The 27,582-nt window shown below is 35.4% G+C and overlaps 1 protein-coding gene across 5 annotated transcripts in view; it reads right to left on the bottom strand.

The window, feature by feature from the left end:
• Positions 1-567: 567 nt before the first annotated feature.
• LOC145990989 (band 7 protein AGAP004871-like) overlaps positions 568-27,582 on the bottom strand; it is an 86,501-nt gene continuing 59,486 nt past the window's right edge. For 4 of the 5 annotated variants that reach the window (XM_083126620.1, XM_083126624.1, XM_083126623.1 and 1 more), the window contains 4 exons: positions 16,157-16,254; positions 10,663-10,824; positions 7,984-8,149; positions 568-4,097 (listed from right to left, as the gene is read on the bottom strand). In XM_083126620.1, coding sequence (XP_082982746.1) covers positions 3,990-4,097; positions 7,984-8,149; positions 10,663-10,824; positions 16,157-16,254 — 534 coding nt within the window. In that variant the 3' untranslated portion in view covers positions 568-3,989. Of the gene's footprint in view, positions 4,098-7,983; positions 8,150-10,662; positions 10,825-16,156; positions 16,255-25,698; positions 25,797-27,582 lie in introns of all 5 variants that reach the window. The other variant, XM_083126622.1, reaches the window with a different exon arrangement.

The raw sequence follows: 27,582 nt of genomic DNA, 5'->3' as shown, positions 1-27,582 counted from the left end.
TGATAAACCGAGGATTTATAGGCAAAAAAGAAATATCTACCCAAAATTCACTGTATACAAAACATTTTATATACCAACACTTACATATAGCAGTGAAAATTGGACAATGACTGGAAAACACCTGCAAAGTGTACAAACAATGGAAATGAGGTACCTTCGAAGAATAAGTGGGAAAACCAGGAAAGATCGGATAAGGAATCAAACCATTCGGCAATCTTTAAATGCTCAGCCACTACAAGAAACAGTTGAACGTAATCAACTCAGATGGTTCGGCCATTTGAGCAGAATGAGTGAGACGAGACTGCCAAAGCAGATATGGGAAGCACGTCCACAAGGAACAAGACCAAAAGGAAGACCAAGAAAGACATGGAATACGAGTGTCAAAGAGATTTTGGAGAAACAAAGCATAAGATGGAAAGAGGCACAGGAAAAGGCGATGGACAGAAACGTCTGGAGAACTCTCTGTAACCCCTCGACACCGGCAGGTAGAAGAGGATGCGACTAAGTAAGTAAGTTAAAAATAATTGTAAATAAAAATATAAAGGTAAATTAGAAACTAATGAAATTATATTTTTAGACTCATTGTACTCTAAACAAATTAGAAATAATATTTAGTTTTGGAAATCAAGAATGGTTTTGTAGATACAAAAGAAATAAAGTACTATCGTAAAATTTACGAGCGGTTAGTGAACATGTTCCTCCCAGTAAGAGTTAGTGTTCTAGGCTTAAGAAAGCAAATGAAATATTTGATTTTTTTTCTGGATCAGTTTCATATCTGTCATTAATATCTGTACTTCACAGGCATCAGAAAAAAATTCATACTTTCAAATATTAATGTGTGTTCCCTACTCATCAATAAATAGAAGTAATATTTTTTCTAAAATGTATGTGCAAACCATATCTAAAAGCATTCATATCTTTGAGATCTACAAATACATTTTGTTTAGTTTTATTTTGAAATTTTAGCAAAATTTTGTATACAGAATTCACATGCAGAATACATTACTTACATAGAAATGCACAAAAATTGATGACAATATTTATCATTGCCTTACAGATTTTAGGTCAAAAGAGACGCTCAGAACACTTAAACCAAATGCATACTAAAAATACTTTAAGACACTATATCGTTCACATTTCTTTCTTTTTGAAGTAAATGTAAGGCAACAGAATAATGGAAAAATGCAAATTATGTCCCAAAAAAATGTTCCCTTTTCATCCATTTAGGGATGGGTACTCATGATAACACAAACATGTGAATTTAAAAGTAAATTATATAACTCAAAATATTGTTTTACAAATACATACATACAAAACCAAGCGTACACAATTCACTAATGTACGGTAGAAAATAATCTCATAAATCTCACATAAAACTCTATGCCTCTGGAAGTAATGACTTATATTTCTCAAATTATTAAAAATATTAACGTAGTTTACTATAGCTGAATATAGCAGTATGAGGTTGACCATAGTATATAATAGCACAGACATTACTCATATTCAATATCTAACAGTGGGGAGGTGAAACCTAGTGTAAAGAGAATGCTAACATCATTATACAGTATATTTTTTTTATACTCAGCCATGTAAGATTATTGAGGTAGAAAAAATGAATCACATAGTCTTTCTTTGTTTTTGACGAAAAGGATTATTTTTCTTACGTGTTACATTTTAAGTATGAGAGAAGACTTCTCCAGGTCTTATACCCTGGGTTGACTGTCAAATTTAATTCCCACTATATAATATATTTTTATGAGAACACTAATATCAACCAATATATTTTATTCAATGTGCAAAATCTTGCACTATATTACATAGTTTTATATATTTTTTTCTGTTCATTTAACATTCATGTAACTTACACAGTGATTAAAAAAGAATACATTAACAGATGTTCAATATTTATGTTCAAACACACTCGTGCATTGCAAATATATATGCAATATGTGTATATATTTATAATTAGAGATTCATTTTAAGTATAAACCCTTCTCATGTAAGTGATGACAATTTACAAGAAATGGAGCTTGATTTTTTTCTTAAATTTTTTCATACTGTACGAATCAAATTATATAAATTATAAATGAACATTAAATCAGTAATCAAACTGAAGCATGGACTTGATGCAAGGAAATATTGCTAAATTAATCTTACAAACACCAGTTGTTGCAGTTATGTCTTAGTTTTGGTTTGTTGTAAAGACTAACGCAATATTAACATATAGTGTATTTTATTCATTTATGAATCAAATACATTTCCGTGTCCAAGAAAAATGCACGATGGTAGGTTCACGTATCAATACCAGGTATTTGAGCAAACAGCATATGTTATAAATGGAAATACAACATGAGAAAGGTTGAATACAGGATCAAAATTCTTCTCAATGATTATGGAACTTTATTTTAATATAATTACTTGATTTGTATAGAACAAACATATACACTCTTATTTTTCTACAGTATTTCTGGAATAGCATTAGAATAAGGGACACCCTAACAATGAGTTTAAAGTATCTGTTTCAGTTACAATAAGGAACTGATAACAATACATGAAAAAGAGAAATTGATGAAGAAAAATGCTAGATATAAAATATATTCTGCAACGGCCACTGTCTTGTCTTTTCTCTTCTAATTGGAACACATTTTCTACAACCATAAACAATGTTTATTCTTGATATTCACCAAACGCAACATTTCATAACAATGAAAAAACCACAGCAGAAAAATCAGTCTCTAATAGCACAATATAAAAAAAACACTCGTGCATGTATTTATACACACGTAATTAAATTTCGTTACCATATTTCAAGTAACCTTTACCGTACAAGTGCAATATAAAATACACTCATGACAATATTCCACGAAACTTTAAAACTCTGTGTGTGTGTGCAGTTGTACATATTTATATACACACAATTGCTAAATATTTGTAGTCTCTACTTCACTACAAAAAAAACTGTGACTTATAAAGATGATTGATCATCATCTATTACGTCTATTATTTTCCTTTATTATTTAGATGAGATTTCAATCGATAATTTACATAGAAATCAAGCTTTTTATGCAACAGTATTAAGGCAAACTTAACTATACAAAATCCCTTTTTTAATAATGTGGATGTGATAATCCAAAATAATATTTCCAACACACAAAATATGAATGAGCGAAATGTTACAAAGCAACAACAGAAAATACTGTTCGTTTACATACACTTCGATTATTGAAATAACAATAACTGAACAAAAACAGCAGCATATACAATGGAAACATACAGTTGATGACCGAACTTACACCTTTGACGATTATCTGCATATCCACAGTAATAGAAGAACAATTTGAAAATGATACACTTCAGGTTTCTGAATCTTGATGGAACGAGAAAGATGCACGTGAAATGCATTAAGATTATAAGCAGAAAGCAAAATTTTAATATTTGTCTAATTTTCATGGAATACGTCACTCTCACACACGGATTGAGTAGATAATGATATTACTTCAGAAAACAGTAAATAACTAAAAACAGGTAACACATCAATACAAGTTTCATGGTCTCTTTACAAAATGCCTCTTCTTTAATTTCCTACTCTATGTAACTACACGATGATTATATCACTGCATTACGTTGGCACCATGCAGTACATAGTAAGTATTTGATAAAGAAGATAAAAAAGTTTCAAGTATGAAACGTACACTTTACCAAGATAGTTCGAGAGACTGAACGGAAGATAGGTTGGAAATGCACCTGCTTCAAGTAACCACACTGCTAGGCATTTCCTGCCAGCCAGCAAATAATATATATAAAGTTACAAATATTGATTTTTACAAATCTGCAGTTGACCAATTCGTAAAAAACATACAAAAATTGGGCCACACTTGAAATGACTGTTATAACAAAAAAATAAAAATAAAATTTGACATATACATTCTGAACTATAGTGATACATAATATGGCAAAGGAAAGACTTGTTTCACAATTTTAGATTCATCTTATGTGTTACGCTTCATGAATGACTGCAGGATGTCAATCGGCAGAGGGAATATGATTGTGGAATTCTTCTCGGCTGATATTGTGTTCAGAGTTTGGAGATACCTCAACTGAAAAATAAATAGATAAAACATATGTTTTATTTTAACAAGGTTAACTGAAGAGCATGTAAATAGTTTCAAACAGAGTTTGGAATTCTATTAATTTATGATTACCTTTTTGCTATATATGAATTGTAACTTTTTTGTAGAAATGCTGTAATAGATTCTCATGTAACCATACATTTTGCAGAAACTTTAGTTGACTATTTACAGATAAATTCATAAAAATATTATACAAATTGCCAAACTAGTAAAAAAAACATTAATTTTGTCAAACCTAGTTCCACAACTGAGTGTCATATTTTCTTTCACTTTTATTTCCAAAATTCCCATTAGTCTAGACATCTAAATCATACTACTAACTTACAACTAAGCTTTACTTAACATTTAGTTCATTAACCCTTTGGCGCCCAAGGCCATTTTCACATGTAAGCCTCTCGGTACCGAGCCGATTTTGAGCAAAATGCAGAGTTTCAATTAAATGAGTGTAGATCGGAGACTAATTGCCCTAGAGAGATGAGTGATATACCGTTGTACATGCAATGAACCAGATATTCAGACTATATGAAATTTATGCAAATTCGGCATACATGTGGCGGGGGGAGGGGGCTAACTCTCAAAATTCCAAAATTTCGGAAAAAAAAATTTGGTTCCCCCACCCTCCCCCCAAGAAAAAAGTACATGACAGTGTCGACATGCACATGGAAATGATAGCTGACATGTAAGGAACACAAAAATATTTGCATTATTATCATATGACCAATGTAACTTGAGTTGTACCCTCAAAAGGAATGGTCGGCACGCCACTGATTCAAGCTTCAAAATGCAGCGGTACCTTGAAATGACTATAGCTCAGAAACTAAATGCCCTAGAGATATGAAAGATATACCGTTGTACGCAGAATGAATCACAGATTCAGACGATATATAATTTATGCACATTCGGCGTATATATGGAGGGGGAAAGGGGGGAAATCCCCTAAAATACTTTTCTTTTAAAAAATGGGGTTTCGCCCCCCCTGCCTCCCGAAAAAAAGGATAGGAAAAGTTCAAAATGCACATAGAAATTATCGCTGGCATGTAAGAAACAGAAAAATATTTGCATCATTGTCGTATGACCAATGTAACTTGAGTTGTACCCCCAAAAGGAATGGCCACTGATTCAAGCTTCAAAATGCAGCGGTACCTTGAAATGACTATAGCTCAGAAACTAAATGCCCTAGAGATATGAAAGATATACCGTTGTACGCAGAATGAATCACAGATTCAGACGATATATAATTTATGCACATTCGGCGTACATATGGAGGAGGAAAATCCCCTCAAAAATACTTTTCTTAAAAAAAAATGGTGTTCCCCCCGAAAAAAGGTCAAAATGCACAAAATGCAAAATTTATGCAAATTTGGCGTATATATGGAGGGGGAAGGGAGAAAACCCCCAAAAATTATTTTAAAAAATTGTCACTTCACCCAAAAAATGTCCTCGCACTTGGGCACAAAACGACACCTACGCACAACATTCATGGACGAAAAGCTAGAACGCAGTGAAAAATGAGCGGCGATTCTTGCAGCTGCTTGAAATTCTATTTTTAGACAATGCAGGGTAACCCCTGTCGCAACTTTTGGACACTTGTGCTAAAAAAAAAAGGTTTCCTTCAGCGTACTTCGAAATTCCATTCTCACAACGCCGATTCAACAACCAGTCTTCCCCCTCCCTCACCCTGCACCCCCTGCATGCACCCTCACGGAAAACTTTCATTTTGACATCGGATACTGATAAACAAGTTTCCTTCGAATGCAGTTAACAGACGGGAGTGAAAAGCATTGCTTTAGAACAACAAAGCCCGTCTTCCTTTATCGGCAAAAATTTGACGTTGAAAAGAGCCACAAAAGAGAAGTACCTTTTCCTGCCTTTTCCCCTCCATTTTCATGAAGACAAAAAAAATGCAAAAAACAATTTCTGTTAAATACATGTGTTAGGAACAATATAAAAAAATAAAATGGAAATTCTAGCCAAAAATAGAAAAGTTATAACGTAAAAACTACAACCTTGACACAGCATCTCGATCGAGATGCTTGGGACAGTGAGGGTTACATTTGGGTATCTCGTTCGAGATGCTTGGGCAGCAAAAGGTTAATGTTTTTATGCAAAAATTTTCTTAAAAACAACAAAGTGAGACATCTATAATTCCCTTCTGTTTCTTTGTACCCCTCAGGAGAAGTATTGACATATGGAATTGCTGTAAACAGTAAAGCTCTTCGTGGAACATGGCAACACGGCACACAGCGGCCGTTGATCCGCGGAAACTGCCGGTGGACACTCCGAGTCAATGCTTGCGGTGTTGCCACGTTCCACGTACAGCTTTACTCTGCTGAATAAAAATCTGTATAAAATTGTTTTTGCAATGTGAATTGACAATGATAATGCATTTTTAAAAACAGATGCAAAGAGCTTCAAGACAAGAACAATATTGTATTTGTAGGACTACCCAATACCAAGAAAATATTGTTTGGCAAAATTGAAAATAACGGTGTTTTGAGAAATTTTGAAAACATGAAAATTAATAATTGTGTTTAAAACATTTGTGCCTGCACCCTACCAGAATTTCATAATGATCGGACATCGCATTTTTTCACAAAATTTCAAAACCAAAAAACTGCCCTTTTTTGTTTTCACGATGATAAAAAATATAAGGCCTACTCGAAATTAAACTTTGGCTAGCATAGATTAACGCAGAATTGAAAAAGCTAAATTTGATGTAACTCATTTTTATGTAGGTCTACTGGTTAAGTTTTATTTGGAGTCCAAACTAGAGTATCTATAATTTTTAATCCGATAGTAAAAAAACATGTGATGCAAGGGGCTAAAAATAGCATGACTGACAGAAACAGGGCAAATTATTCAACAATACTTCCTTTCTAATCCTAAGGTGCAGTTTTGTGAAAAAGCAAAGAGAAGTCGGCTGTTTTCCAACCTTTTGTTGGTGGCTAGAGGCTTCGGACTTTCTTTCCCTGCTGCCTCCCCCTTCCCCTGCCCCCACCAGTGCTTTTGGCACCAGGAATGTCGGAAGATCGTACTTCTATTGCCAAAAGTGTGTCTTGAAACACCAAAACTGAGAATGAGGGGATGTTTTCGAAACCAATGAAAATACAGTAGAGTCTCTTTTATCCGACCATTGCTTATCCGACATTCCATATTATCAGACATACCACCGAAAAAAAAATATATCATCAATCGGCAACAAGAACTGCAAGTTGCGAGCATGAGCAACACAAAGAAGCTACAGGAATCGACACAATGATGCTGCGAGACTTGGCAGTGAAGAAATGGCAATCGTCAGGAAAGCAGACTATGATCAAAAATTTATTTCAATCATCACAGGACTGAACTTTTGAAGTGCTGTACGTACGTACTGTGTTTAACTTCAGAGAATTCTGTAACTGTAAGTTCATTCTTTGAGTTAATTATTACTGTATTGTTGTAAAACATGATTACTGTATTAGGTTCGTAATGTGTAAAATTATAACATTAGTTTCACGTTTAATAGGCTTTTTCTTAACACCTCCCAATTATCTGACATTTTCGCTTATCCGACGTTCTGCCAGCCCGTTTATGTCAAATAAGCGAGACTCTACTGTAAATCGAAAAAAAAAAAAATCAAATTTTTTGGACATTGTCCCCCTTTACTAATTATTAATTACATACCTCTAGACTCATGGAGAACTCAAAACATGTATCTCCAATCATTATCCAAGTTACAGTATGTTAAAAAAGTAACATACTACGAGAAAAAGGTGCTTGTGACACTGGTGTCACAAGCCGTCCTTAAGGAAAATACCTGCTGTGACACCCGTGTCACAGTCGGTCCTTTAAGGGTTAATATAAAGTAACTTACCTGTAGAGCCGCTGGACTTTCTGCGATCACATCTGAAGCTTCCTTGAGAGCTCGTGAAGCCTTCATTTCACCCTCGGCCGCAATCACTTTGGCTCTTGCTTCTCTTGCGGCTTCTGCTTCAGCTGCCATTGCCCTCTGCAACTGCACTGGTAACCGCACGTCCTTGCTGCAGAGGAAGAATTAACATGAACGTTATACATATTACTGTGGTTTAAATTTTGTGTTCTGGTAATCTGAGTTCTCACCTATTTTAGCAAAATAAATTCCCGAATTTTCCATGTTTCTCAGGGAATTCTAAAATAAAGTTCCACACTGTTTTGTGGTGATTTAATATGTTGAAACCAAGATTTAATTATTAAACAGGTATTCATCCACATCCAAAAAGGCAGGAGGTGTGGGCGAGTGGTAGCAGGTGGTTCCAGACTCTTGCTAATCTTGACCTGTCAATCACCTGTCAGTAGTAGACCCATTAGTCAACTGTCAAGAGGTGATAAGTTTAATTCTTTTGGAGAAATCTTCCTAGATAAGGACTATCAACTTGATTTGTTGTTGTGTGGCTAGTGACCCTGCTATGTGTATGTAATCTTTCTGTATGTAGTACATTTCATCATTTTAGTTAAGTTCTTCATCTGAGGAAGAACCTGATACAGGGTTGAAACGTTACCTGTTAAGTGTTTTTTATCTTAATAAACTGCCTTGGTCAGCAACTCTTTTTTTTTTTAATATGGAAACAAGGCTTAATTATATTACAATTAAACATTTTTATACAAAAATATCTACCTGCACGAAACTAGTTCAAGAAAAAGCATAGTTTATATTTCACTAGAAAATCCTGGCAATTTAATAACATTTAATTTTCCCTAATTTTTCCACATTTTTGGATGTATTTTCAAAATTCCCCAACTTTCACTTTAAATAAAGTGGTCTGCGGTGGCTAATTTTGTATGTAGACTTCATCACTTGATTACCTGTGAGGGGTCCCACATAGAACACATCAGTTCATAAATTACGAGGGGCGATCAGGTTGCTCCGACCCTAACATAGAAGGAATGACGTTATGATTGATTTTTTATTTTGCTATTGTTTAGTGATCCTTTATATGCTTTCATTCTGAATTGTAAGTCTGAGTAGCGTAGAGTTTTCTTTTTACAGGGGTTTAACTGAGTGAAGTTGTGTCAATGTGCCAGAATGGAGAAAACTGAGGTGAGAGCGGTGATCAAATATTTTGTGAAGAAGAAGTGGACGGTATCCAAAATTCATGAGGACTTGGTGGATACACTAGGGGACAGTACTCCTTCATACAGTATGGTGAAGAGATGGTGTCGTGAGTTTAATTGTGGGAGAGAGTCGTGTGAGGATATGCAGGTGGAGCACCAAAAACTGTCATGACGACAGAAAACATTAACAAAGTCCACGGTATCGTGCTGAAGGATCGTCGAGTCACTATCCGTCATGTTGCTGAGATGTGTGGCCTGTCATATGGCACTGTGCAAGACATAATAACCCAGAAATTGCAAATTAAAAAAATTGCTGCAAGATGGGTCCCTCGAAACCTCACCCCACATCAGAAGCTCACCTGAGTGCTCATCAGTCAAGAACTTCTTGACAACTTTCGTGCTGATATAGACGATTTCCTTCCCCGATTTGTAACTATGGATGAAACATGGGTCTATCACTTCGACCCAGAAACAAAATCACAAAGCATGGAGTGGAAACACCCACATTCTCCACCAAGAAGAAGTTCAAGGTGCAAACGTCAGCAAAAAAGGTGATGGCCTCAATTTTCTGGGACTGCAAGCGTGTCCTACTTGTGGACTATCTACAAAGATGGCAAACCATCACTGGCACATACTACAGTGACCTAATCAAGAAATTACGTGATTCCATCAAGAAAAAGAGGCGTGGGATGTTGACCCGTGGTGTGCTCCTTCACCAGGACAATGCACCTGTCCACACCTCACGCATTGCGAGGGCTTGCTATCGCAGATGCATCGTTCCAATTGTTGCCCCACCCACCCTATTCCCTAGATTTGGCCCCCAGTGATTTCCATTTGTTCAAACATTTGAAGAGTGACATTTGTGGGCAAAAGTTTTCTGATGATTCTGAGGTGATAAGGGCTGTGGACTCATGGTTGGAGGACCAGTCGGAAGAATTTTTTTTGCAAGGTATCCAGGTGTTGGAGCACCGATGGGAAAAGTGCTTTGGAGTTGCAGGGGAGTATGTTGAAAAATAATAAAAAAATTGAAACCCTATTGCCGCTCTTTCTATTTCCACCTTAAATGAGCTGAATATCTGCTTTTGTTGGAGAATAATAACTGTTTCTTTTCATAAGTCCTTTTTTACACCCTGTATTAACTGCCAAAGCCACCCTTTAAAAACATTCAGCAGGAACAAAAATGGTGATTTTGATTGATTGATTTCATGATTCAAGTCCACTTTATGCACAGTAATGCTAATTGGGACTGGGCCTACAGTTTAAAGTGGGATCCGAACCACTATGTGCCTCCACTGGGAATCAAACCTGGGAACCCTTGATTACAAGGCTACCACTGCGCCATCGGGGAGGCACAACATAAATGGTGAAAAATGAAAAAAATTACATAGGATGAAATTAAAGTTTATACGTAACATAAACATTAAAAAGAGATAACAAGATAAATGTAATAATTGAAACTTACATTTCAACACGTTCAACTTTCACACCCCATGGATCTGTGGCTTCATCCAAGGACGATTGCATGGTATGGGAAATTGCTTCTCTTTCAGAAAGAATTTCAGCCAAATTCCTGGTTCCCAATACGTTTCTCAGAGTTGTAGCAGCAAGCAAACGAGTTGAATGGCTAAATTAAGAAACAAAATTAGTATCAATCGAACTCAAAGTATGTTGTTAGTAACAAACCATATTTTTCTTAAAAGCCAGTACATCGCAATAACTGACAATAATTATGATTCTGCTATATTCATCAGGGGTTTGTTCACACAGAACCATTCTTAATTATAGAACAGAAAAACACTATGCTCAATTGTAGCAAATTACAATTTTAAAAAAATCACAATTTTATAATATCTTTCATGAAAATAGTAGTTCTTCTGTAGGACCTATGTGACCAGGTACTTTTACATTTTTGGAAGTTATTATCATGGTATTGGAATCTTGGGACTCCATTATTTCACATCCTTGGTCCTCCAGCAAATTATTTTAGTAGAAAAATCTGGAGTAACCAACACAATTTAAATGAAAAATCACCTAAATTGAAATCAGACCCAACACTCAGGATCTTTCCTCACCAAAAGATGTTAAAAACATACTTAGGAAAGGCAAATTACATGTGATAATCTATTGACAATATGCCCCAAAACAATATTATTGTGCTGTATGCGTATCACCAGCAACTTTGGTCACAACCATATCTAATGTAAGTTGCAATAAGTTTGAAAAGGTAATATGTTATTTTTTTTTTAGATACATATGCTAACATATGGCAATAATTTTTAATATTAATATATAATAACTGACTCTCACACTTATAACTTTTGCATTTATATAATTAAACAAAAAATTTGTAAGATATTCTTAGATATTCAGTAAGTTATGACACATGTATATCATGACAGTAAAAAACTTCTTACGTCAAGTGCTGGCAACATAATTGTTAAAGACACTAAAAAGTACACAAACAGCACGATAAAAAACACTTTAGGAGTTCTTCTGAGCTTTCGAATCCATCTCAGAATTATCATCAGGGCTGGTCGAGGGGCGACGGAAGGGACGCGGTTGAAGTTCTGCCGTGTTGTACCATGATAAATAAAGATTTCCACATAGAAATCCATCTCCCCCAGCCAACAATCCAAACATACAAGAACTTACCAACACTGCATACCACAACAACATCTTCCGGCAGACACAGCGAGTACTGCCAGTGGAACTTCAACCGCGTCCTTTCTGTCGCACCTCGACCAGCCCTGATGATAATTCCGAGATGGATTTGAAAGCTCGGAAGAACTCTTAAAGTGTTTTTTTATCATGCTGTTTGTATGCTCTTTAGTGTTTTTAACAGACACATGCATCAGTAGGAAATTTGCCTATTTAACTCTGTTCGCACCACTAGTATTTTCAAATAATCGACTCATGAAAGTATTTAAATTTGCAAACATGCCAAAAATTTGTTACGCAAATTTGATCAAAAGTTCAATCGAGTAATACTTGTGGACAACATTAATGGTCAATTTGAGGGACACAATTTGAAGACGAATAAGAATTATTATTTAGATAATAAAGTCTGCCTGTGTATATTCTGTCTCCTCAATCCTTGCAACATAACAAATTAACAGTGGTGCATTTATTTATAAAAATTTGGTGTGGGTGTCTCAACACTACATGCTACATGCACCTATCACAGAATGTGGCAAAATACATCTTATTTGAAACTTATATGACACTTTCAATCAATGCACGAACATTATGCTAAAGTAACAGAAATTTGTTTCTCTTCAACTGGCTCCAGAATAATTAGAAGTTGTTCAAAGTATTGATCAATATTAGCGGGTGAGTATTGTACTCCATTTATAACCCTCAATTTACACAGTTTTGCTTTAAAACATGAAAAATTTCTAATCAGTAGGGTGTCTGACTGCCACACGGGAGACCCTGGTTCGATTTCCAGGGTGTGTGATATAAGGTCAGAAATTTTCTGGCCTTGTGCCTGCATAAACTGACTCTGCCACTCACCCAGCCTCAAATAAATGGGTACCTGGGAGAAGGGGAAGGTGCTGATCATATAACCTCCAAAATGGCCAAGGTTGAAGAATGTGTGGGGCCTTACACCAAGATCCCCCATATACATGCCTAATCGCATGGTGCAAAGTGCATGGGGAACATAACAAATACAAAAAAATAGTGTTTTTACATAATAGCAGTGGCGAAGCGTCATAAGAGGCCCGGAGGCCGGGCCTACCCTAATATATTTATCTATTATGGATTATTTTATTACTTATAATTTCCACAAATTTCCATCCCTGCCAGAGACTATATCGTCGCATGTGGAGCCACTTCTCCAAGAACCTCAGCTGGTCCAATAACATTCTATGTGATTCATGTGGGAAAGCATAATTTCAGGGGCGCGTTCACCTGAAATGGACACAGCGATTCCAGCCTCACGCAGTGATGCCAACCCTAGCATAATTGTGCTAAACGTAGTACAATTTGAACTTCATTGGCACCTAGCACCCTGTGTTTGGAATAATGGTAAAATTTAGCATCATCTATAAACATGCCCCCCTGGGAGACAGATAAATTGAATTCAGAGGAATATATTTTGAAAAAAATAAATTTAAATAAAATCGCAAATCTTATTTGTTTCAAACAAAAGGTAGCATGCCGATCCAGCTACATCTAGTCCACAGTCTTCTTTTCATCTTTTCTTTATCTTTCCTTACTTAGGTCACGAGGAACATTTTATTGAAGGAAATTGCTAGAAAGTTGGGGGTCACAGATAAAACAAGCCGTCGCCGTTTGCAGTCGTCGAATTTTCTCAAACTTTTTCAAGCGTTATATTGAACAAATTATATTGGTTAAACCATTGCAACTAATTTAATGGAGGAAATTACCAATATTGTTTAACTAATCAACAACGCATGTTCACATCACAACTGCCTCCAAAATACGTGGTCTGTTAGGAAAGTAATGAGACTGGCAACACTGTGCACGAACCGGCAACGTTGCTGCCCCCACCTTCACACGGCAGGTAGGTGAACGCTTACCGTTGACTCAGTACAAGTTTCAACTTGCTACAGTTGCTACACGATTGTTGAGAGCGTCTCACGTGAAGTTGTGTTTGTGAGGTGCGTTATGAAAATGGACTGGCAAAAGTTTGATCAACGTTGTGCCATCAAATTTTGTGTTAAGCTTGGCGAAACCGCTACTGTGACATATGAAAAGTTACAAAGGGCTTATGGAGAACATGCACTATCTAGGGCACAAGTGTTGAGATGGCACAAGTCCTTTTTAGAAGGCCGAGAACAAGTGGAAGAAGAACCTCGTGCGGGAAGACCTTCAACCTGAAAAACGGATGACAATGTGGAAAGAGTGAGGTCTTTTGTGAGGTCAGATCGTCGATTAACGGTGAGAATGATCAGTAGTGAGTTAAATTTGAACGTGCGTACTGTCCATGGAATTTTAACACAAGATTTAGACATGAGAAAAGTGTGCCCCAAGATTGTTCCAAAGAACCTCACGCGTGAGCAGAAAACGCATCGGAGGGATGTGTCTTGATCTTCTGGACCACCTTGACAGGGAGCCAGAATTCTTCAGTTGCGTGATCACAGGTGATGAATCATAATTCATCTCAGTCACTGTGACTTTTTCTTTATTCCCTTGCTCAAAAACCACTTTAAAGGATGCCATTTTGATACTTTGGATAATATCCAGAAGAGCGTAACCGACGAGCTAAAAGGTATTCCAGCAGAAGCCTTCCAACACTGCTACGAACAATGGAAACAACGCCTACATCGCTGTGTAGCTGCCCAAGGGAGCTATTTGTAAAAATAATAAAATTTATCGTTTACAGAAAATCAGTCTCATTACTTTCCTAACAGACCACGTAGATGCATAAAATGAACCTAAGTAATCCGAGCACAATTTAGTTGCATTTAGCAAAATTTAAAAGTTTAATCAGCACACTTTTCCTGATTGGGAGGTTGGCAACGCTGGACACATGGTACAAACTGGGCTTCACATCTGTTTCTTGTCCAGCGTGGGGTGTCCAACAAGGGAAAAGATAAGGTGAGGTTAGAATCGCAAAGACAACTTGTCCCGAGGGTGAAAAAAATGTTTCTATCCCAGTGTTCTGCGTTTTTGTTAGTTTCTTGATTTACTCCCGTTGTTGTTTTTTGATACATTTTATCTTGTTTTTTCTTTTCGCTCGTTTTTCTTTGATTGATTTTTTTACTTCGCTTTTTGTGCCACTTTTGGCTAATTTGCGAAGATGTGGAAGAGTGTTGATATGATGAAATTGACGGATGGACAGTCAGAAATATCCATGCCCAGGCCGAGATTCGAACCCAGGACCCCTGGCACCATAGCAGGATGTGCTAACCACTCTGCCGGGGGAGGTTTGGATTTCATTGTTGTGAGCGTGAAGTGAGCAAGGGGAATAATGACTTATATTACTCTGGAATGCTACAAAAACAAGCATAAAAGCCTATTACCGGGCATAGGAAGAAAGAAGGGGCATCGGAACATTGAGGACTGCCACTGGAATGACATCTAAAGCATCAATTTACAATAAAATAAAAAAAATACACACCTCAAGCGTTACTATTCAGGTACGTTGATCAATGCAGGAATATGTTGTTACATTTTCAAAAATAACTTTAAAGGTTATATTTTTTATATTTTAAAAAAGTCGCATAACAACACGAACTCGCACACCTGTGCCAACCCTTCCAGCGACACCACGCTTCGCCTCTGCATAATAGTAGTACAAAATCAATGGAAGCATGGAAGTTTGCATAACTTCCAGGATATTTAGACTGAGAAAGTGTTGCATGGACCCTGAGAACAATCTAAATTCCAGGAAAGTATCAGCCGATATCAGTAAATAAAATTCAACCAATATTTTCCAATATTGATAACACTAGTATCGGCAAAATACCGATACATCAGTATCTCAGCTCCAATAATCAACACTTAACCACAGAGGTATTCCCTTATCGAAAAGAATACACTCGACATTTCACTCAAGAGTATCAAAATTAACTCCCACCAGTGGTGTAGAGGTCACCCCGCAACCCCCACTGTGTGTGTGTGTGTGTGGGAGGGGGCGAGGTATAGGAACCTGCCATGCTCTCATTGAGCTCTTGAAATTTTGAATAATCCCAGAAAGGTCACTCCTTTGGCATTTTCCATGGTATACACATTATAGTATTCTCGATAAGTTTTTCCACTAAGAGAAGCCTCATAAAACTGTGCGACGCCACTGGCTCCCACAGTGTGTCGATTACTTCTTCAACGTGTGGAAAGGGGTGAGGAGAAGGGAGAAATAATGAGACTAGATAACTGTGAATACCAGATTGCTAACATATTTACATTCGAACAACTTCGAGCTTTCCAAAATTTACGTAACTATTCAAGACAGATATGGACTAAGAGAAAAATAAAAATGTTAACGTTACCTGTAATTATTGACTTTCACAACACAACTGAGAGGTTCCTGAACTCTGTAGTACACAACAGCATCAACAGTAACAGTCACACTGTCTTTAGTAAGTACCTGTACTCAACAGAAACACAAAACAATCAGCAAACAAAGCTCTACAAAGCAATTCCAAAATGCATCATAACCATAAAATACAGTCTTATGTGTACATTCTGCAGAACTACTATCGACCTTACATAGTCACATTCAGGTCTTAAAAACTACAGAGAAGAGAAGTAACAATAGGATGATAAGCCTTACATGTAGGCACAAACACGACGAGAATAGTGACAAAATTTCAACAAACGACAATAATACACCAAAATAATATATAACAAATTTCATATCATGTACAGCAGTTATTGAAAAAAATTGCACTTACACCAAAAGCAGAATAAATTCATCCCCCTTTCTTCAATTTGTTGTGAATAATTAATATATTAAAGTATTTACTGCTTTATTACTAGATGCATGCATACTTAGTTTTTGACGAAAACACAAAATGCGAAATATAGCTTTGTAATGTTAATTGATCATGTTTTTCAAAGGTGTGAGGTGCATTTTGCTATCTCGTTTTGTCACGAAATCATGTTGAAATGAACTGCAAAACGGGATATAAACTCTTAAACATGAAATTTAGGGTTTATTTACCAACGCGACACAGGCCTGTAGCCAGGAATTCTTTGTAGGGGGAGCGAAGTCAATCCTAAAGGGGGCAAATTTTTAATATATTGTGTCGCATTGGCAGGTATAGCAGGGTACACAGAGGCACTTGCCCTTCCCAGTGGCATGCCCAGGATTTTGGAAAGGGAGGGGTTATAGGTACTTTTTAAAAGTAATCAGCCCTCATTTTGTCATATTATCCTGCCTTTAACGTTCTTTTTTTAGAAATACTGGACCGAAAGGGGGGTTATGACCCCCACCAACCCTCCTTGGGCATGCCACTGCCCCCTCCCACCAACCCTCCTTGGGCATGCCACTGCCCCCTCCCCCCAAAGAAATAAGTAACAGAAAAGGGATGATATCTTGAAACTCCAACGGAAAAAAAAAAAAAAAAAAAAAAAAAAACCTAGCAAATAACAATATTTCGATAATGACCTTTCGGATTGCCAAAGAATATAAAGATAAAGTTTAGCATAAATAGGATAATCGGGACTGTATCTACTTGATATTTACAGGTCGATAATATTAATAGATGATTAATATGTACCAACCTTTGGGCCTCTCTGCAGAACTGATTAAGGGACAGCCCTTCATAAATCGTGCTTCATAATGTTTCCCTCTAGTTTCCAGTATGCAAGATTTTTACGAACAAAAGAATTTAACGAGAATCCAACAACACCATTGTGTTGTGTTATGCAAGAAAAATTGAATTAATTAAATAATAATGGTATATATTATCTACACTTTGATGAATTGTGTAAAAATTTGTAATACCATTTTTTGGACTTGATAAAACATGGGTCTCACTCCACCACGGACTCAATTTCCTTCAAAGGGGAGACTCTTGCATCACTACAGACAATGTTTGCCTACTGGTTACGTTAAACATTTTGCAAAATATTGTGTGAATTATATTATATTATAGGTGAAATACATGTGTTTGACACCTGACAAACAAATAGGAATCCCTTGATTGATGAATGACTTGGATTACAGTGTCATCATTAATATTTCATATTAAGTTTCATAGAGAGAAATTATTTCAATAGGGTGCAAATAATTTTACGGGGCACCTTGGCAGCATTCTCTTTAACATATTTTTTTCCATATAGATCGTTTGGCTCCCAGGGCCTACTCGCGTCGCCTTGGGACTATAAGAACAGCTGAGATTGCGAGCGAAACGAACAATCAAATTTTACGAAATGTATTTTTATTTGTGTAAAATTTGAAATCAAGGGGAGCAATTGCCCCTCTGTGCCCTTGGCTGTCTGGAAGAAAAATGCAAGGAAGACATGAAAACTAATTCCATCTTGAGTGTCCATTTGTCCTGCTATTCTTAGATTCTGCTAGTCTTGTTTTTTTACTTCAATGTTTGTTTCCCCTAGAATGGACTTCCGTCCAACGTCGGAGGGGACAATGCTCGCAGCCCCCCTTATGGTTGCAGCACTGTTTGTGAGTGTCTCTTCATCAAATTCACGTCATCACTCATTGTTGCAATTAGCTAGAAGTGGCAGGAAAGCAACGCTAATATCCACTCCCTCTCTCTACCACATGAATCACTATTAGCCTACCAAAAGGTAGAGACTTGGGAAACAAAAATTTGAGCAATTCAAAGTTCATAGCAACACATCCAAGAAAAACATCCAAACACATTAGGTACCTTTAATACAAGACTACTCAAAATGTCACAACTGTTCTAGATACTGAAAACTGCAAAATCATTTCCCGAAGTCTGAATCTGGAAGGGATTTTTCCCTCCAATCCTGGTATGACATTATACGGAATCCAACACACCTTAATAAATCACCAAATCAATAAATGTCTTTATTATGTTTCTAGAGCAATACAGTATATAATTGTAAAGATTAGTGAGAATTCCAGGTAGGAATGTGTTCTTTATTTTTCAAAGGGGGGGCAAAGCAGGCTCTGATGCCCCACCTGCCCCTCCTCTAGCTACAGGCCTGACGCGACACCTTCTGAGGTCTGAATTATACTGTGAGTTATGCAATTCATGAAAAATCGATTAATTCTGCTGTAAATATTTGAGAAGCGAAAATGGACTCCTTCAGACAAGAATAAACTTAATACTCTGATAACTATAAATGTGCTATTAGAAGTAAAATGTTAATTTTGTGTAATAAGTGCAGTATTTAAATCAAATTTACCATTCAAATGTCATTAAATCAAATTTTTATTCACCATTTTAACACCGAAATGCCATTTTATATACCGCCTTTGATCCCAAAATATGCTGAGTTTTTGTACTGAAATCTTGATATTTTGTTTACTATAAATATGTGGCTCTATTTATTACACAAGGTATGTTTGCCAAGATCCAAGAAACTGAGCAAAATTTAGTGTTAATGCATAACTAATATCCACATAATTTTAAATCACATTATCATGGATTGAACTTCCAAAGTGTGATAATATATCACTGTGTCATATTACATGTATAATGTTATAAAGAATATACTCTTGATATTCTCTTCAGCTAATATTAACAAACAATGATAACAATTAAGAGGATCCTATGTAAAGTTGAAAACTAACTACTCAATTTCAACCATGTCTTGCAATCTGGTTATGTCTATAGAGAGGAACTAGCAAACATGCACGTTTCTACTGTTAGTTTGCAAGATAGCTTTTCACATTGATGCACATGATCCATGTATCAGTACTTGAAGTGGAAATTCCTAGCTCAGAGGGGTGCTTGGTCTAGTTTGGGGATAGGAGGGTGGATATGTATGTGGATCAACATGGAGACAATGCAGTAGGTGGGGGATGCTTGAGCAAATTATCTTAGTTGCGGAAAAGCTTTATGAAAGCTTTCTTATCTGGGGGGATAGCATCCCCTGCATCCCCCTCACTTTGAACACTGATTATACATATATTCTGTTATTTGAAACAATGACAGGAAAGTGAATTACTGTAAATTTGAAAGAACAGAAAGAAATATCTATGCCTAACCTTACAATCAATTCTGGGGATGGCAACAACTATTTCAAGACTGTTAATTATTATCTGGTATTAATACAAAAGTTTAGCAACTTGTACATTTCTGGCACGTATCACTTCCCAGTATAAATTTTATCTTTTAAAATACTTGTACAGAGTGACACAGAAAAACGGGAACTTTTGAAAAACCCACCAGACATCAGAGAAATCAGATAAAAAAAAAACATAGGTTGACAGAAATTGAACTGTTATAACTTGCCATTTAAGATACAGTAATCCACAGTATCACTTTTTGAAAATTACGTCCTTTGCTAGCTCTGCATTCTTGCAATCCTGCTATTGAGGTCCCTCATTCATCGCTGCAACATGTCAGGTGGGATGGCACAAATTCCATCTTTAATTCATTGCTTCAATTCGTCCCTTTTTCTTGGCCGAGATGTGTACACTTGACTCTTAAGGTGGCCCCACAAGAAGAAATCATGTATGGACAAATCCGGAGATCTTGGTGGCCACGGAATGTCACCACATCGAGAGAGAACACGATTACCAAACGTGCTTGCTTTCACCAAACAATTACACTGATCCATGATTACAAAATGGCAAGGTCTCAGAGTTCGTTACGAATTGCGCTGAATGACTCATTCAAAATCTAGTCTCTGATGGTTTCAGGTTTGAGTTTGAGTTTCAGATGGATTAAACTTATTAAATGCAAGGTACAAAATAATCTAACAGGGTTATGGCTTGTTGTATGATTTATCATCCTATTGTTAGAGCTTTCTAAACTTCTACAACTACCAAAAAAAAAGCATGCTTCAGCACTACTTATATTAAGAATACTGTATAATATGTTAGGCATTGCAACTATAATAAAACTGAATAACTACAGACTACATGAATATCACACTATTCTTGCATATCTGTAAAGGAAGCATATAATTATTGGGTTAAAAGCATGTATATTTATAATGAATTTCACACGTCAAGTACACAAACTAAAATAAAAAAGGTGCTAAATCAATAAGTCACATTAAGAATAGGAAATACATGCATTTCTCATCAGGTGGATGCTGAAAATTAAGTGTGTGAGGGATAAGTATTAGCACATTATAATCTTGGTTTGTAGCAATCATAACACAGGACAATTACATAACATGTTGGGGAAAAGGTTGTAACTTCACAACACACATTACACACATTGAACACTTTCCACATCAAGTTATAGTTTACCGCAGTTAGAATGTTAATGTAAAGTGGGCCTGATTTTATGCAATGTGGAGAAAGGTGTACTATGCTTTCATTTGTTGCGAGAAGGATGTGTGTGTTTGTGATATAACTTAAATTTGCACATATAAAAAAAGTTTTTTAATTATTACTAATATTATTGGATGTAACACATGATAAAAGTGAGCTCAGTGGCCAAGCATGTTAAGTGGCTGACTTTCGACCTCAATACCAAAATTCCCAGGTTCAAATCTCAGCATAGGTGTTCTTTGTGAGTGTCCTCTTATATTCCACCACTCATCATGATTGCAATTAGCCAAAAGTGGTACAAAAGCAACATGAAATAATAAAAAGAAAACCTGTCAGAAGAATTATTATAAGACATGTTATACAATTTCCAATTTTTGCTGTGTTAAAGGCATGCATGCAAACTGCATCACTGAAACCAATACAAAAATTCCTTGTGCCAAATGAAAGTCTGCATGCATAAGTATTGTCTGCAAAAACATTGTACTACCCCTTTAAAAAAGTATATATTAAAAAAATAAACTTTCTTTATTACTGAAAACCTTCTGCATGAAACATAACACATCTTTAAAATAAACATATAAGTTTTTGAATGAGTTTCTTTATATAGTCATAATCAATTCTTTCTAGAAACCATCTCAAGGTGGAAAATGTCAAAGATTGTTTCAAGCTCAGATAAGTAAGTTAACTGGGATTGGACCTACAGTTTAAAGTGGGAAAGAAACCAGGGACCCCTCGGTTCCGTTGCAAGGCAACAGTATTACCACCAATCATCAGGGAGGCCTTACCGGAAAACATGAAATTAGTAGATAGCTAGTATGAACTGACAGACAGGGAGTAAAAACTGGCACGGAATAACCATCATAGAGAAGAAGAAAAAGATGTAATTAAGAACTCTGTTATTTCAATGGTTAAAAGTCTTTAATATGCTAGATGTTTTGATGTAAAACATGAATCAAACTCAGGAATACAATATACTACGTAGTTGTATTAGAGTAATTTTAACAGATTATTTTTTAAAAAAGCAAATAGATAATTTACATTATGAATTTGTTTTACTTGTTTATCGATTAAAGAAAAAAACAGTACCTTGATTTAAAAAATGAGCTTAAAATGTTAGCTTCAAATGTTAAAATTTCCTTTAATTTTTTCATGAAATTTTCATTGTAGCTTTTCACCTAAAATGGATCTGTTCAGGCCAAACTACTACTTGCAGATGGCAACATAGTAAAATTATCTACTGGCTGCTTTCAAAAAGCACAATATATTGTACTTTTTCCTGTGAGTATGTTGTTCGTATGTATGAAGATTCTATTTGCTTTACTTTTCATGTAGATATAGGGACACTACAACAAAATAATGAATGTATCATTACTGAAATAAAACTACAAAAATAGAAGTGTCTGCTATTATTAGAGGCATGCAAATTTCGTTTTTGACGAAAACGCAAAATATCAAAACATGTTGTAATATTAGTTTTTCATGTTTCTGAAAGGTGTGAGGTGCATTTTCCTACCCTGTCTTGTCACGAAATAATGCGAAATGAACTGCAAAATATGCTCTTAAACACGAAATTTACCATTTATATACCGTCGCGACACTTTCTGAAGTCTAAAGTATCCTGTGAGTTATGGAATTCAAGGAAAATTGATTAATTCTGCTGCAAATATTTGAGAAGCAAAAATGGACCCCTTTACACAGGAATCAACTTAATACTCTGGTAACTACATAAATGTGCTATTAGAAGGGATAAGTTTATTTTGTGTAATAAGTGCAGTTTTTAAATCAAATTTAGGATTATATTCACAATTTTAAAACCAAAATGTCATTTTATATAGCACTTTTGATGTGATTATTCACTGCTATAACACCGAAATTTTATTTTATTTACCGCTTTTGAACCCGAAATAGACTGTTTTTGTACCGAAATTTTCCTTTTTTATTTACCAAAAATATGTGCCTCTAGCTTTATCATATTAAGATGGTCGGATTAGAGGTATGAGAATAAACAATGCTCTGGAAAGCAGTGCAAAGAAAAAAAAATCCTAACAGCAGTTTAAACTCATCTGCTCACAAAAGTACATTCGCACGCACGTGCACACACAACCATACAGTATAACAAAATTACCTTCTATGATAGTAGGGAGATGGCACTACATATAATATAACTTATTGAAAAATTGATAATAATATTGTGGCTAAACGTTATTTAGCCTGGGTCTTCGGCACACCATGAACTGTGGAGCACGAATGCCTTTATTCTCTACAATGTAGATGCACAGAAGAAGAAACGTTATAGAGATGACAGACTGGAAAATCATTTTGCACACATTGACTCACTGTGACAGCCTACAGTATCCACAGTTCAATGGACATCACTGTGCAGTGTTGCCACGTTCCACGTACGTCTTTACTCCATTGTATAAAAATATGCAAAAAATCAGTTTTGCAATGTGAATTGACAATGATAATGGATTTTAAAAACAGATGCAAAGAGCTTCAAAAGAAGACCAATAATTTATTTGTAAGACTACCTAATACCAAGAAAAAGTTGTTTTGCAAAATTGATGTTTTTTTTATTTTTTTTACAGATTTTAAAAATCTGAAAATTAAGAATTCTGTTTAAAACCTTTCTACCTGCACCATACTAAAATTTCATCGCGATCAGACAACCTGCTTTTTATTTATAGAATTTGAGAGAGAGTGATCGTTTGCAAATTTCATGATATAAATATGATTGAGTTTTATATTTGTAATTAGTTGTAAGCTACTTTCATTCTTTACAGGTTCAGAACTAAATTTCATGTTATTTACATATGGCCCCCCACCACAATAGAAAATAGAAGATATAATCGAAAAAAAAAAATGGTTAGCATAGATTAATGCAGAATTGAATAAGCTAAATTCTTATGTAACTCCTTTTTATATAAGTCTACTGGTTAATTTTAATTGGAGTCTTAACTCGAATATCTATAATTTTCCGACAGTAATGTTCCTAAAATTTTCCCCATAACTTTTAAAACTTTTTCTTCGATAAGTAAATGTTAAAATTATCAATGCATCTCAGTGTATCAGTTTACAGGCAACATTGCAGATAAATTTACCAATCCAACATTTATATAAATAATGAAAAATGTGTGAAAATAATGGTGCTGTAGTTGCAAAATTTACACAGGGCATATGCAACGTTTTGTGAAACATAACGGAGATGATATTTCCATTAACTTTTGAATTTTCTATTAAATATGTGGATGAAATCAATTAATTTCAACAAACAAAAAAAAAAAAAAAGGTCAATCACCGTAGAATGCTGATGAAGATATGCCCATAATTAGCATAAAAGAGGCATATTACAACAGAGGAAGCATTTTTAAAATATATATATGAAATGCATATTTTAATGACTGAATTTGAACATAAAGGCTACATTATGTTATTGTATTTTATTTCCTTGTTAATATTGCTTTGTTAAATATAAGTTTGTATACTGCTAATTACTCTAAAAATTAAAAACCTGCAAAAAAACTTCTATAAAAAAAGCTTGAAACTGAACAGGAAAAGTAACACTTCACTTTTTTCATTCTCTATGTGCTTAAAACTTAAATACAGCAGACCTCAATTGTCATGTTTAATGACAGGATCCTTTCTAGTCCACCGTAAATTGTTGCGGAAGAGAAAACATTGTTGAGACTTTTGCATGGGACTTACTCAATACTTCCAAACCTAACGTCATGCTAAATCAAACTTCTGCGTTGATTTTGATAGCAAAAGGCATACACAAAGGGACCAACGAAGCTAGCAAAAGTTCTGCTAAAACTAACTGTATACATTTCTACAAAATTATTATAGTACTCAAATAAAATAAAATGTCGATAAAAATGCTGATGTGCATCATATATTCATATTCTCAACATAGTTCCCAATCATGTAAAATTGAAAGTATGCGACCATAATAAGCTCACTGGAGTGTGTAAATATAAATGAAACAAAAGTAGAAGGTATGCACATTGTAGCATAAGTTTAACCAGGGATATACTGCCACACACCCTTGACTACAGCCCTGGGTATAACTCCTATACTATGGGTTTGTACAGCAAATGTTAAAATACAGTTTCTAGATGGTTACTTATATTAGTTGAAAAAACAAAGAACTATTCAGGTTCTTTGAGAAACAGCTGCAAATTTATATCAGATCATTTTCCAGTACCAGAATTTTATATCAGTGTTTTATCAATATTGGTAAAAAAAGAAAATGGGCCATCCCCGATTTTGGTATGTAGGATATGTTACGTGAAAATAACTGATTTAATTTACTTGGAAGAGCAATAAAATTAAGAAAACACACTTTATCATGTATAACATTCACTTGCTGCTATAGACCAAAATGTCTTTAAAGCGTTCATAACAGTGCCACTCGATAACTAACTGGTGTATATGTTTCATGCTCAGATTCAAACTCACACACACACACACACACTTGCAAACCAAATCAACCAAACGTTATACCTACCATATTTGTTTCATAAACGCTGTGACTAAATTTTCTTATAAAGAAAATGTGAAGTAAAAAAAACAAAGAGAAAGCAATATTAAAGATTCAAAAATGGTGTTGATTATTTTCTGCAGTATTCACCCACAGTAAAAATCTACCTGTAATCTTCCACATTGTTGGTAGCCATTATTGGATTGCTCACGCGATAATACACAACAGCATCAACACTGACTGTTACAGAATCTCTTGATAAAACCTGGAAATCAATTCACTTGTTAACTCTACTGAATATGGGGTTAAGTAATGAAAATAAATATTATCTTTCCTATGAATAAGCTGCAACCTACAAAAAAAATTTGTCAGAAAAGCACAAGCTGCAATCCCAAAGAATATTCTGCTTTTTATCATAGTCGTGTTTTGCTTTAGACACAAAATACAAACTAAATATAGATGTAGAAACAATGAGAAGTCTTGTCATGAGATTGTTTTTCTTATTTAGCATTACTTTTCTGCCTCTTTTGGTTAATTGCAACCAGACAGAAAGCAGGACAAAACGTTGCAGAAAAAAAATTAAAAAACTAAAAATAACAGTATTATATTATTTTGCATCTACAAAAAGTGATTATGCAAACATTTAAGAAGAACATAGCTAATTGCAATGGTAAGTATGAATGATGATTTGATTAAATTGATGAAGAGACGCTCACAAAGAACAGACTTGGGCTCAAATCGTGGAACTTTGGTGACAAGATCGAAAGCTGGCACTTCATGTGCCAAGTCAAGCAAGCCAGTAAGTTTATGACACTCATGTATCACTAAGGTGTACTGTTGATGTAATAAAATATGAAGGTCAGGTGGAGATGGGTACACACAGGGTGGACCAAAACTAAGCAGACAAATTTCCATCACTTCAATGATTTGCGAAAGTGACAAAAATTCAGAAGCACATACTTCTGCTGTGGAGAAGTACAGGCCAGCATGACTTACAAAAGACATCCCCGTTATATTGGAAAATCCCCTGTTTTTGCAATTTGTCTGGTTTAAAACAAAATATTTTTTCCTGGACAAACATGTAGTATCTGAACAAGGAAGGCTCCAAGAGGAGCATTGGATATATTATTATCAATCACAAATTTATCAGAATTAATATGTGGTAAATCTGAGCAGCAGCATCAGGGAAGACCCGATAAATATGTAAATACTCTTTTACTCAAATATGCATTTTATATGGTATAGAGGCATATAATAAAATGTGACTGTCCTCAACTAAATCTGACAGTATAAAATGAACACATAAGTTGTCACAAATTTTAGGATCCCACCTTCTTACAGTACTTTTAGTTTAGAGTGAAAAATACATCAGAATATTCACGTAGATTAAGAGAAAAAATTATTTTTTGCAAAATCAGTGGGCCAATGAAAACACCTGGAGTTAATCGGATTGTTTGCAAATGTGCTAAAGCATACATAGGTCAAACAAGAGAGTACGTTTGAGCATTGTTGCTGAGAACACTTGAGTTAGATTAAGAATTTCCATCCAAAGAAGTTGGGACAAGCAGAACATTCAATCAATAAGGGTTACAAAATAGATTTCAGGAAATTAGAAATTAGGCATCACCAATTCATAACTACTGGGACCACATTATCGAAGATGCAATAGTCATTCATGGAAAAAAAGTAGAATCTCAATCGTGACACGGGACTCACAATAACCTGGACTGGCAAGCAACAGCAGCAGCAGTGCAGACACAGCATGCACAGCTTACAATTGGTCCGCTACCTCCTTCTCCAAATACATATAAACCAAGCTGACACTCAGAACTGCACTTCTACCCTGATGATTTCTTTTTATTAGTTTACTTCACTTCTTGTGCCACTTGTGGCTAATTTGCGAAGATCTTTCCAGAACTTGTCTGGTTGATAGCCCGAGAGGATCTGTTCATCATTCGTTGCCAGGAAATCTTCAACACTTCCTTAAACAACTTAAATGTTTCATCGACTATCTTTGCTTTCAAATGAGATACAGACCCAAGAAAACATTA

This window comes from Lepisma saccharinum, chromosome 8 (genome assembly GCF_977018435.1).
Source record: "Lepisma saccharinum chromosome 8, izLepSacc3.1, whole genome shotgun sequence".
In the NCBI taxonomy this organism is placed as follows: domain Eukaryota; kingdom Metazoa; phylum Arthropoda; class Insecta; order Zygentoma; family Lepismatidae; genus Lepisma; species Lepisma saccharinum.
Note: the sequence above shows the minus strand (reverse complement) of the source record. Positions and strands in the feature narration are given on the sequence as shown.